Source organism: Echeneis naucrates, chromosome 11 (genome assembly GCF_900963305.1).
Source record: "Echeneis naucrates chromosome 11, fEcheNa1.1, whole genome shotgun sequence".
NCBI lineage: Eukaryota > Metazoa > Chordata > Actinopteri > Carangiformes > Echeneidae > Echeneis > Echeneis naucrates.
The window spans coordinates 13455943-13470043 of record NC_042521.1 but is presented as its reverse complement, the minus strand read 5'-3'; the positions used below and the strand labels follow the sequence as shown (position 1 = coordinate 13470043).

At 43.0% G+C, this 14101-nt stretch overlaps 1 protein-coding gene across 1 annotated transcript in view; it reads left to right on the top strand.

Moving 5' to 3' along the window:
• Positions 1–14101, top strand: part of csmd2 (CUB and Sushi multiple domains 2) — a 200744-nt gene that overhangs the window by 40339 nt on the left and 146304 nt on the right. The window contains exons 4-5 of the mRNA XM_029514850.1: positions 9188–9382; positions 13304–13511. Coding sequence (XP_029370710.1) covers positions 9188–9382; positions 13304–13511 — 403 coding nt within the window. The remainder of the gene's footprint in view (positions 1–9187; positions 9383–13303; positions 13512–14101) is intronic.

Below are 14101 nucleotides of genomic sequence, written 5' to 3'. Positions count from 1 at the left end.
ATTTGTTGTGATGGACTGGCGACCTGTCCAGGGTGTACCCCGCCTCTCGCCTGGAACGTTTGCTGGGATTGGCTCCAGCACACCCCGTGACCCAGAAACAGAAAAGCGGTAGAAGACGAATGTATAGATAGGACTAATGCGGAGTGGAACTGAAGTGGGAACACTAACATTTCTTCAACACGCTGTAATCACCTATGAATGTGATGTGCAATTACCTAATTGCAGTAAATTTCAAAAACTTGGCTGGCTTTATTAGATTTCATTAGATTAGATTATACGTTATTGTCCCCTAAGGGAAATGTGCTATTGACTCAAAAGAGCCAGTAGCTGCATCAAAAAAATAAATGAATATGAACGCAATCCACAAGACAAGACAAACACAGACAGCAGCATGTATACTGTACATAATGAACAAGGCAGAAATCCAAAAAAATAAGATAAAATAATAATAATAAAAAAAATATATAAGAACAACTTAAAAGAAGCACTGTGACATTATTGTACACTCCCTGATACAAACCTCACGAGCTACTTTAAAAAGCTATTTAAAATTGTGGTAGAGGTGGGTACAAAAAAAATCCAGTCTGCATTTTGGTGTTTTACAACTTCGAACTGGGTACAGGAGGTGCAATGGATCTGGAAAGATTGCCTGTGGCATGGTCTGAAGGGAGAGGTTTTCAGTCCTCCCATCACTTTAATACCAGGCGCTGCATCTTAGTTTTTGACTACACAGAGACACCTCTAAAATAAAAAAACATTTTCTTGCCCACACCAAACACTATCGGCCTCTGTAAAAACAAACAAACAAATCCAACCTTTCTTGCAGACGAGAGCACACATAGTGGACGAGATTGTTAAAAGTAAAGCGGTGATCAGATATCTGTTTGATATGTCTGCCATGCCACGGCGAGTAAGGTCCCCTGCTGACCAAGGGTCCAACACCATCTCCTTAGTTCTGTTAGTGCTGATTGGAAGATAATGCTCATCACACCAGTGAAGAAATTAATTGACCTCTGTGAAATACACTGAGGGGTCTGAGTTGTGGCTGAGCAGGCTGAGAATAGCAGCATCGTCAGAGGGTTTAAAAAAAAAAAAAAAGCAGGTTACCAGGGAAACTATTGGTGCTGTCGTCTGTGTAGAGGGTAAACAGGACTGGTGAGCTGATGTAGCCCTGAGGTGGATCTGCACTGATGGTTTCAGATTCAGGGAGTGAGTTATTAAAGAAATGTTGAAAAGAAATAAAACCACATAATAATTACAAAGGTTGACAGTCATTCGAGAAAAACCAGATCAGGCTGCACTGAGTTAAAAGCAAAACTAAATTCAATAAACAAACGCAGAGTGTAGGCCTCGAGATCCTACAGCTTAGAGCAGGGGCTTAATGGAGTTAAGTGCACCGTTAGCAGCAGAGTAAATTTACCTCAGATTTCTGTATACACGTGTATTTTTCAACATTTCATGCATTTCATGGCTGCCGAAGTCAAGGCCATTGGCGGCTAATCACAGTTTTATGTAGAACGGGATTTCTTTGAAATTGGAAAACTGGTGGATTTATTTTTTTTCTCCAAAGAACAGCAGCCAGGTTTGAATCCAGTGATTTCTGAAAAACAGGTCACCCAGTTGGAGTTAGCTCTTCTGCGAACGTTGTAAGACGATAAGCTGAGATGCCATCAGGGTCTGAGGATTTCTTTTTACATCACTGAAAAGTGAGTGGATTTCAAGGAGGTCAAATCCTAACCTGAGGTGAGAAGTTGTAATTGACTGCAGTACATTTTTGCGATACCAAAAGGAAACCCAGAGAAAGTCATCATTAAGGTTGTTTTGTTGTTATGAGGCTTTTTTTTATTGGCCTTGGAGGTAGAATTCTGTTCTATGACATTCAGTGTCTGCCTAGCATCCTACAACAATTCAGTACTGTATGTTCCTTTTGCACTGATTTTAAACCCATCCTGTCATGATAGCTAAAAGCTTTTTTTTTCTTATTAATGCAGTCCCTGGCAGAGACAGAGTGGTTAGCGCTGGTCGCAGGTTTCGGCCTTTCTGTGTAGAGTTTATATGTTCTCCCCGTGCCTGTGTGGGTTTCCTCCCACCGTCCAAAGACATCATGTTTGGGTTAACTGGTGACTCTAAACTGTCTGTAGGTCTGAGTGTGAGTGTGAGTGGTTGTTGGTCTCTGTGTGTTGGTCCTGTGATGGCGTGGTGACCTGTCCTGGGTGTACCCCTCCCCTCACCCAGAGAGAGCTGGGATTGGCTCCATCACACTCCCACGACCCGGAAACAGAAAAACGGTAGAAGATGAACGAATGAATGTTATTGCATTACATGCGGCTGCAATAGTGTGAGACAGATTACACCTTCATTATTAATAGCACAGAATCTCCAGCCGTCGGCCGACTGTTAGAAACTACTGAGTTACCCAGTACATTTGGAGTTCACATGCCATCTTGTTGATTTTGGATTGAATTCTGTGTGCACCCAAACCTTTGAGCTTGCAGGTGTGACCGCAGGATTTCAGTCATTTTTGTTTTCAGGAGCAGTGTCAGTGTAGAGGTAAGCCGGGATGCCGGGGGGGATTTAGATGCTTCAAGCCAGACGGAGTCAAGGCTATTCACAGATGTGCTGATCTCTCCTCCCAGCTCCTCCAGCCCCGTCTCTCATCTGTCTGCCGTCTTTTCTTGAGGTCTCCCTCGTTCTCCCCAGTCCCTCTTAGTTTAGCCTCATATATAGTGAATGGCTACTGAATGGCGCATTATTCCGTTTTGCAGACAGTGTTGGCAGCCATCAATTCTGTATGAGCTCTCCTTCACACACCGCCGCCTCCCACACAGCAACTGGCCCTTCTACTGCACCTGCTGTTGTGTTCATGGGAAAAACCGAGCTCATTTCAGTCTGTATTGGCTTGCATTTTGTGTGTGTGTTGTGTTTGATTGGGTTTGCACAACTTTTTTTTTTTCTTTTCCCTTCAATCATGATTGTTATCGAAGTAAGAAAAGCTTGACAAGCAGCTAAGTTCAAAACAAGACATGAATTTTCAGAGTTGGGTCTCTAACCACAAACCATTTAGGCAGTGTGACACCCACACATGTAAAAACTCTGTGAAAACTGTAAACACACCAAAATGCGATTACATATTGCAATTTTGAGCAGGGTTTTTATCCCCATGGGAACATCTGGAAACCCTTAAACGCCTCATGGGAGTATATAATAAACAGTCAACGTGTAACACCACAGTGGCCAGCATCTCCATAATGAGCCACCTGCAAACCATCTTCCCTTTACCCACGATTCACAGAAGTATGCCAAAACTGACAGCGAGCTAAATATTTGTTTCTGCTGCTCAAAAATCCGAGTTTAGAAAATAAGCACGACAGGAAAGTCGTGCTGCCGAGAAAGCAGCACTGTAATTAATTGATAACTTGTTATAAAAATATGATGAGGCAAATCTAGTGCATGTCATTTTTGGGATGAAAGGATTCCAAGCACTGGAGATCTGAGTCTTGTTCTCAGAAAATCTCACTCCATACAGCATTTATTCATTCTCCTCTTTTTTAAGACCAGTTACCTGAAGTGTTTTCTGCCAGACTTTTCGAAAACAATGACTCTTAATGCCTCTTAGTGATTAAAGAGGACAGTTGAACTGTGACAACAGTGCAGCACATCAGCACGACATGCCTCTTTTCATTTATTTGCAGATTTTAATCGTTCTCACAAATCTTTATATCAATGCAGGGAAATCTTTCAATGGCAGGTAAATATACATTTTTCTGTATTGTATAATCCACATATGTTGGCTGTTATCTGTTTGTTGGCTTGATAGGAGATAATTCCTGCATTCTTCAGCCACTCTAACCAGAAGTGATGGGAGTTGCCAGCCTTTGTCGAGCCCATGTGTAGGGAACAGGAGGCATTGATTGAATTGCTGCTTGACAAAGCAGAAACGGCTTATTGAGCTAATGCACCTGTGTGTTGGGATCGATTTTGCAATGTCACTTCCAAATACATAGCAGGAAGACAGAGAGGGGAGGCAAGAGGCCCAGGAAAAAGGAACAGAAAAGGGGAGGAAACAGAAAGTGTGATGAAAGATGGACCGAGATAAATGCATAACAAAGTGGCTCCTGTAAATAAGACCAACCTTCAATCTTCAGGGAACTGGCTCGGGCTTCTTAAACTCCAGTAATACACACTAAATTGTGAGTCACTGTGAGGTCATCAGATTTTTTTTCCCAAGCTTTGCTTCCTATCGCTGGGAACTGATTGTGAGCCAGCTGCTGAATGTTCCTCCCTCTTCCTGATGACAAAGCTGTTTCTCCCCTGCAACATCCCTGCAACTATTTATTTCCTACCATCTGTGAATCTGCATCTTTATTTCTCGTTCTCGCGCTCACTTAAAAGATATAAGACAGTCTTAATCACTGTCCCGGATAATTCTGCTCTGCCCCTTTTATTGTTTTGTTTATTCCAGCAAAGTGTGGAAAATAATACGGAGTGGGGAAGAAAGGGTGTGAGACAAAAATATCAAGAAAAGGAACAAAACTCCATGCCTGGTATATATTTTTTCCTTCACCTCCGTAGTTCCTCTGAAGGTATGTTTGTATGTGTGTAAATGCTCTCCCTGCTGTGTTACACTGTCAATCACTCATCTTCTCTGGCTGTTTGATATTCAGAAGACAGAGTGATGTTGCACCGGCTGTACTGAGACATGGTTGTCTCTCTCTGTCTCTGTCTTTAATCTGCTCCTTTCGTGCTCCGTCTCTCAGCACATTATTTCTGACTCGTTTCAGGAGCTTGTTTCCTCCTACTGTAAAGGTTTTCACAAACTTCAGAGACAAAATAAATTAATTTGTCACTGATCATGTTAAAGAAATATTTTTTTTATTTCCTTACTTCAGCTCATCATCTACAATTTACAGTAACTATTTCTGTGCATTTAGTCAAATTGAAAACATTCCTGCTCATGATAAAGTGCTCCATATTCACATCTCCTTTTTGCAGTATAAGCTTTTTAAGAGCCATTTTGTTGCAAATTGTTTCAACATAATGTGAGGGGGAGTGATCCATATCCTCGAGACGAGAGGATGACAAATTGAAGAACAGCCTTGAAAACACCTAACGAGAGAGAGCACAGTACTTATTAGGGTCAAAGGTCATCCTCCCGGAGACAAACTTCATACTTTCTCCTTCTCAGCTGTCCTTTAGTCACCGGGAATGAGAGGGGATGAGGAGAAAAGGGAATGAATAAAGGAATGTAAGTGGGTGATGTAAGGGGAAGGATGATGTGATGGATGGCAGGGGTCCTTGCTCACACTGTGTGTGTGCGTGCACACTCAAGCTTACACGTATGCCCCTCCACTGTTAGTCAGTGTGGAGGAATGTATTGATGAACGAGGAGCATCCCTTGCCGTTTCAGCAGAGGAAGAGCTTAAAGCATCCGGGCCCCAGGGACAAGCCATGTCACAGTCTTCCATCCTTGTGAGTTATGGACCTGCCATGACAAACACCTAAGTGCTGCTGTTGTAGGGTTGGGCTTGCATGAAGTGAGTGAGTGGGTGTGTGTGTGTGTGTGTGTGTGTGTGTGTGTGTGTAGGGGGAGGGGGGGTGGTATGTAACAGTCCACGTGACGACAGAAGCCAGAGTCATGGGAAAGGTGCCAAAGCCACTCAGTACCTCTAAGTTTCCAAATGCTGCAAAGCTTGTCGAACAATTTGAGAAATAATTCTTTTGTATGAAAGCCTTCGCAGGATAGGAAATTAATGGAAAATAATGTGAACTCATCTCGCAAATATTTGAAATTGTTTTCTTATTATTTTTCTCCAGCTCCTTTGTGAGTGTGTGCTTTTTTTTTTTTTTGTCTCCTTCTTTCTCTCTTGGCGCCTACTTTTTTCATTTTCTCTCTGTTTAGGATTTAGCCTCCAGGAATAAATGGAATAGGTCGGGATAAATCAGTTTAAAGAACATGGGGGGGGAAAAAAAGAAAAAAGGACTGTTTGTCTTTTATTTACTGCAGCTTTAGTGTCATGATTTCTCTTGCGTTATAATGCGCAAAAAAAAACCGATTATGTTGCTGTTGATTTGCTTCGAAATGGAACAAAAAAATGGAAAAAACAGCATGGTTTTCATGTGTTCTGGATTTTGCTGTATTGACGCTCTTTATTGTATATTGTGAACAAAAACAAAAGAAAAAAAGTATCACTTGGTGCCACCCTCTGTGCTTCAGGCATCATCCTGTTTTGGGGACTCCATTAGTCATGGAACTATCACACTGAATTTACTGCCCCAACTAATAACCTGAAATGGAGAGTGTGATGATGATATATCACATATATACACGTGCACAATCATATGGCGTACATGCATGCACGTTGACACCCAGTGCTGTGCCCTCAATCACCTCTAGTGAAATCAGTCATCTGTTTCTCTGTCATTTTCACAGCATTACATACACAACCACTTTCTTCCACCTTTGTTGTTGTTTTTTTTTTTGGTTTTTTTTCCCCTCTGCCCATAAATAAAACCCTCTCACGTCTCACAGCAGACATTTTGACTGGTGGGAAAAGCACAGGTGTAAGTAATATCATTAATGATGGCTCTGTTCCATTTAGGCGTGCCAGTAAGCCAGCATGTACAATATCAAGGCTCTGGCACAGGTACATCACATGGAGCTCAGCCAGTGTAAATGTTGTCCGTTACATGTGTGTTTAACAAGTTAAAATGCCTGGCCGAGACGATGTTCTCCTTCCCTGTACCTCCCAAACATTACTCAGACTCCAAACTTTTCTGACAAGAAAACAAGAAGAGTTATGGCGATCCAGCCTCACACAGTCGCCACCGCAGGGGCAAAGCAAGGTACCTGCATCCCACCAGGGCCCACGCTGCGGCACCAAAGCATAACTCCCTCCAGCTTATATGCTAATCCGTCCTTGTGATGGAAGGAAAGCTGTAATAAAACGGCCTTGGCTGGTCAAAATAAAGGCTGTGGCACAGTGGAGCTTAAAAATGACAACTCAGTTTGTCATCAGACGTGTCCGATTAAGCCAAAGAGAAAAAGAGCCCAAGCGTTAACCAGGTAGTTTAAGGGGTAACTCTGCACCAAGTCGTTTCAGGCAGCATCATTGATGTCTGAGCAGGTGTTCTGCCTTCAGCAGATGATGGAGAACACCTGCTGTGAAATCAGTGATTGGGATGGAGCGAGAAGTGCAATATGCAGCAGCCGTCTTCCGGTCTGTGAAAGCACTGAGATGTTGTTTATTTTACATTTTAAGAACAGAAGTGTCCTGGGTGACATCGAGGATTTATCTGACATGTTTAGCTGTTGGCCAACAATGCTGATGGAAAATGCCTGAAACGGCACTATTTTAGGTTTGTATATTTTTAGTCTGTCTGGCTGCTGTTGTTAGAATATATGTGATTGGTTTAAGAGCCCAGCGAAACGATTTCTTTTTTCTCTCTTTTTTTTTTTTTTTGGAATAATGTTTCCAGCTCAGAACTAATGCTTTTTTTTTTTTTATGGATCAAAAATTTATTTAAAGGAAGGATGTTTAAAGTGTTTTTGTTTTTTTTATGGTGTGAAGCCAAAGCCCAATGTAAACACTCAATAATATAAACTGCATTTTATGCACTTAAATCAATGTTGCTGTCTTTCATTTGGGCCCTGAAATTACGGACTGGTGACAGCTACAGTACTGTTGGTACTGTACAGTATTGTTTTCATCCCTGTCAGCTGCAGACCTCTGACTGCTCCAATCGGTGGGCACAGGCTGCCAAATAAACGCTTACTCTATCTCACAGCTTCATAGCTAATGTTGTCTTTTTGAGGAGTGCCCAGACATGCACACGCACACGCAAACTCAACCTCTTAGAGGTCATGTTTGTTGTCTGACTGGACACAAACTGTTTGCAATTATTTATTTACCAGCCAGTTAATTCCACAGCTCAGACTCTGGAAAGCACTGTAGGGTAAAATGACTGATCCGTACGTCCGACCTTGCTGTAAGGTGCTTTAACTCACTGGGCCAGAAAGAGCAAAAGATAAACAAGACTTCTTTTCATTGTTTTTGGATTCAAATTAATTTTACATCCTAGTCTTTATGGGACTCATGAAAATGAAAAGCTAAATGTCATTTCGTCTCTTACTGTGCCTGTGTTATTTTTGCTCAATCTTATCTTGATGTAAATGGAAAAAAAATGTTTCTCAACCCAATAGGTCCTGTTGACTTTGAGAAAAACATTTTACTCTACAGCAAAAACAGGCTGAATTCAATCATACAATCTCCTCCTGCGATGCGTTGTGGCAGTGCAGACGCTGAATTGTGTGGAAACGTGAGTGTGATGGTGTGGTGCCAGTGAGCTGTGTTGCTGTATAGGGGCCATTCTGTCCTCTCTGGAGTCCGGTCCAGCCCCTGTGGAGAGACTGAGTTTCATCCAAAGTCCAGCACATGGTCTGGCCAGCTCCTTCACTGTGTAGGAGGTTTTGACTGGTTGACTGGGGCTGTAAAGTGGATAACCTGTGTGTGTATGTGTGTGTGTGTGTAAAATCCATGTTTGGTCATGGTGGCAGATTTATTTGTGCTCTGGGGATTTATTGTTTGAGATGCAGCAGGAACAAAACCTCCCACTAGACACGTTTCTACCTTAGCCAGTGTGCTGCAGAGTGAGCTATGCTGCCACTCGGTGTTAAGGAAAACACAATCCCACATCTCTTTACTGGAATAGCTGAAGCAAGAGGTGAGGGACTGGCTGAACTTCCTTTGAACTTGATTTGCATAATAACACACAATTAGATAAGGCTCAATAGTGATTTCACTTATTTGCATGCAAGTACATAAGTAGACAAGCAGACATGGTCAACATGGCATCCATAAGTGAATGAGCGGCCTCCCTGCAGTAGTTTATTTTTTCATTCTTTTTCTGAAGCAGTTTAGGTTTAAAAAAAAAAAAAAAGAGGGGCGGTGTGGGTTGTCCATATCAGTGCATGTAAGTGTTTAAAAGCGTAGTTTTGAATAAAGTCACTGCTTGAGTCCGTCATGTTGATGTGAGCAGATGGCTCCGGGTGTATATGTGCATGGATGTGTCACCAGACTCATGTTTTTTCTGGCTCCTAGCAGGACTAACGTGATCCAGCAGCACAGACTAAACCACAAACTGCTTCATAAGCTGCTCTCTCTCTCTCTCTCTCTCTCTCTGTCTCTAGCTCTGCCCAGCTACACTTGTGGTAATCCTGGGCAACTAATCAATGGCCACCAGCAGGGGTCCACGTTCAACATCGGGGACAAAATCCGCTACAGCTGCAGCTCTGGCTACGTGCTGGAGGGCCACACCACCCTTTCCTGCCTGGCCACTTCAGCTGGCACTGCTGCCTGGGATTTCCCCCTTCCCTACTGCCGAGGTACGTAGGAGGGGCATCGCTAAACTGTTCATAACAGGCTTTATGCATAATCATTAAATAATCCTACAACACAAACTTTCTAATTGCGACTAATTGAAGTGTTTTTGTAGGAAGGCATGACCCTCCGCCGCTGTAAGCCAAGTTCAGGCGTATGGCCCAAGCCATTCGCTTTTGTTTGTGAATTTCTGAAATCATACTTTATTTCAAAACTGGTTGTTGCCGAAAGGTTGGCCCGAGTGTAGGAACAAGCAAGCAAGCAAGCATGTTTCCTTCCCACAATTTAAAAAAATTGCCTACGTGACGCATTTTCCATTATCCATTGCTGCCGAAAACCACACAAATCTGCGGGTCTTTTGTTCACTCCGATAAATACCCTTTCTCTCCGTCCCATGTCCCCTCACATACAGTAGAGTTACACATGAATTCACGTGACCTGAAGAGGTTTCCTGCGGTTACAGTGATTTCTTATTTATCATGACAGGACCTCATGTGTTCTCTCTAAGTCAGAGGCCTGTGCCAGTTGTCCTTCCCTCACTGTTAGCATCGTAACCCTGCGGCATCGACACCTGCCAGTGTGTATTGTCTGACCCGGCGTGACACAGATTTGGAAAATAACTCCATCTCTATCTTATCTAATGTGAATTCACTGTCCATAATTTTACAGTATATTGCTGAATGAATTCGTTCGAATGAAAGGAATTTGCGCATGATTGAAACACGTGCATATCGCAACACATGCAAGTTTGCCTTGTCCGTGTGTCCCCGACTGTATGTGTGCGTGCTTTCCTGTGTGTCGGTGTGGCCAAAGGTTTGTGTCAGTGTGCCTGCTGAGCAGAGCGCTGAGACACTGTGCCATCTGCAACCAGGCTGGGAGTCAGGAAGCCCACATAGGAGCACACATGGCTGGGCACCATGCGCCAGCACAGTCCCCATCCACCCACCCACCCAATCACACGCTGACACATGCACATGCCTGCACTCCACACCTAAATAGGAAAGTATTATTTGTGATGGCTCATATTTCACACAAGATGTATCCAACAATCTTGCAATCTCATGAATTTGCAGTCGCCTGCACTCAGCTCTTTGATTCTCCCTCTTCGCCCACTTTCTTGTTTTCCTGGGAAAGAGGAAAATTGCTCCAGCACTTGTGGATGTGATTATGCCAGCAGATATTACATGCTAACAGTTTCTGTTGTAATAAATTCAAATCTGCCGCGGCCCCATAAAAGTCAACTTTTAAACCTGAATGCTGCTTCATAATGCATAAATGCATTGTTAATGTCACTCCAATTATAGAGCCTGCCCATATGTGAAAGAGCAGAACTCGCTCTGCACTTTGGGAGCCGGGGGAGATCATTTTGGCACGGTCACTGTTCTGGACTCAGGAGAGGGCAAGTGTGCCAACACTGTCAAGCCATAGATAATAACTAACCATTGATACTGATGGCTCAGATAATGTTTTACATTTCCTGTCTAATGCTCATCAATTTGTCTCTTACCCCATAATCTCAAAAACCACATCACGGGTCTTATGAATGCACTTTGAGATTTTACATCTCTTTTATGCCACGCCATCACTCTGTTCTCTGCAGACAGGATGATTTTTTTTTTTTTTTTTTTGTGCTACTGCGTATCTTTTGAATAAATGGCTTATTGGTGATTACTTCCTTCAACATCACACACACACTACTGTTTTATCTTTGGTGTGTGCATACACTGTACCTTATATACCTGTTACAAAAGCAACAAGATTTGTAGTAGTGTTGTCACATTCAGATGTCCCACTTTCAAATTCTAGATATAGTTTTCTTTTTGTTCTATGCATGTTTATTGAATATACGTATATATTTTAATGTAAACATTTATACATTTTGATACACACCAGACATGCCTTGCCCTTTTTACCTCATATTTTGCTCACAGTGGATTGAAGCTGCTCCCTACACTTAATGAAAAACCATGACATCCTTAGTGACAGGCTGAAAATATGTGCTCTTCAACCGTGAGAAACATACTGACAATATACAGTTGACGGAGGGAAGAACTGGAGATGTTCGTGCACATCTCACATTTTGAAGAGGTCAACAGTTTTTGGTTTTTTTAATTAAATTGTTTTTTTTCTGGTTTCATATTGTTCACGGTATAGCCACTCTTAGTTTTCAATTGTGGCAGAGCCCTTTCATCAGCCGGAAGCAGCCGTAAAATTTAGAGAGCGGAGGAGGGAGTGAAGGTGAAGGGGAGAGTTGGGAGACTCAGATACTTCCCTTCAAGTGTGAAGAAACTGCTTTGTGCAGAATATCAATGCACTTCCTCATCTTTTCTTCTGTCTGCCTTCCACTTCCTGACTTTCCCACTGCAACAATCACCTGTCACCCCTCTCGCCATCTCTCTCTTTCTTCATTGTCCACCCTCCCTCTTCACCCTCCTCTCGCCCATCCTTGCTTGTCACCTGTCATCCTTTCCATCCCTTTCTTCTCGCACTTCTGCCGTGGTTTTCCTCCTATTCAAGTTCACACCTCACAGGTTTCCGCTCGTCCGTACCCTCCCCTGCCCTCCCTCTGGGAGGCTGCCGTGGTGACAGGTAGGCGGGATGATAGACACGACCTTGCACCTCTGAGCTCCTCCTCCCCTCGTTCAAACACCCCACACAGCTGGCTGGGCCATCCATCAATGAATCCTGCACCAGCTGATTATGGACATGTATAGGAAATTCAAAAACAACAAGAATGAGGACATATTGCTGAATACCTCATTTGATCAGTCTGTTGCAACACATACAGTAATGAAGTGATTAAGTCTGTATTTCCTCCAAAGTTCCACACAGTAATCTTAGTCCAGACATTATATAACAGTCTATTATAGATTGCTTTAATGAACATATCAGAGGCTGCACAAGAGAATCATCCTGGCAAGACATTAAATACATGCTTTATTATTTAATGGTCTCCTTAAAGTAGTCTTGAGTACAGAAGAGTTTCCTTGATTAACACAAATCTGAATTAATCAGGGTTTAATCACTTCCCCACATGTTGCATTTGGTTGCATCATGCATCCTACCCTTTTCCCTGCTGACTGTAAAAACACTGTGGGGCATTTTCAAATCCTATGACTGTCGTCTCTCTGGCCTGTGGCACAAATTTCCGACAAAGCAACAATATTCATAACTCACTGCACATTATCATTCCCCTGAATTTGAAAATATGCACGTGGGTTCACGGTAAAAGGATATTTTATGGCAACAAAAAGTAATATATAACAATAAACACATATACAGAACACGTTTCCACCAAGCTAAGCTTATGTGGCAAAGTTTGGAAGACTTTTCCTTTCTGTGTATATCATCAGTATTGTCACTCAAGAGCGCACATTTTCTCTCAGGAGTTAATCAGGCTTCATTGTAATTTATCCTAACTGGCATCCGTCCGAACAGGTTTATCTTCATGATGTTTTATACATTCAAGTAATGAACTATTGCTTGGAAAGCCTTTTAAAATGTATTGCTATGATATCATGTGTGTGCACTTTTACAACATCAGAATGCTTCTTAATCTTGTGTCAGACAGTAAGCCCATTACTTTCAGAGTCCATTATACTGTGGGCCATTTGACAGTTTTCATTCTTGAAGTGTCTAGTTAGCAGGTCCCGGCAGTCCATGCTCTCAGTTTAAGTGGGGTTTCCTGCTGGCTTGTGATAAATCTTCCTTGCTTGTTGGTACACCTTACATGTAGAAAGCATCACCTGACAGTTTCACACGCATAAGAGCAGACAAGTTTCTCTACAGCAGGAGCGACACTAAGTATTGGCATAATCAGTTCATTCATTCTTTTCCTGTTTTCGTTTGTCTTTGCACCTCAGGTTTATGACTGGATCTGTCTATTTTCCCTCTTTTACAAAGTCTTTTTCTCTTCTGTGCTACAGCAGATGATGGGTGTGGCGGCACGCTGCGAGGCCAGAGCGGGGTGATCAAGACTCCCAATTACCCTGCCGAGTACAACAACAACGCTGACTGCACTTGGACTGTGCTGGCTGAGCCAGGAGACACCATAGCCCTGGTTTTCTCTGACTTTCAGCTAGAGGACGACTACGACCTCCTGGAGGTCAGCGGCACTGAGGGCTCTTCACAGTGGTGAGTCGTCAGTCTGCCTCATTTTGCCTGTGGAGTGGGCTGGGCTGAGTACAGGAGAGGAAAGGGAATCCACCTGCCCCTCGGCACTTTTTCAAATGAAGGAGTTAGTTGGGTCGCTCCAGTGGAATTCAGGGTGCTGAGGTATTCTGGCCATAAATTGGAATTGAAATAAAGCATTTGATGTGCAGTTTATAGGCCTTTCCACTCCGGGGTGCTTCATGCAGAATGTGATATCTTGGTCAATCACTTGTTCTAGTCTCAGTCTCAGACACATGCTCAGCTCTAATGATGAAGAGGTTGGATATCCGGGCGTCAGAGTGGGTCTCTCGCCATCTGTGGCAGCTCCTCCTCTCACTGACAACTCTTTCAGCTCGGGAAGTAATTAGTGAGCTCAATTACCACTGCCAGCCATATAGTGTTTTTCCCCACATTCGCATTCACGCACATACACACAGGGAATCCCATGTGGGTGCAAAGGGACATTTGCGCCTAAGCATTCGCGCTTTTAGTCACACTTCCATATATTTGTGCTGGCACTCTCAAGAACTTGCATAAACAGATGTACTACTTTCACACTGTCTCTGTCACAC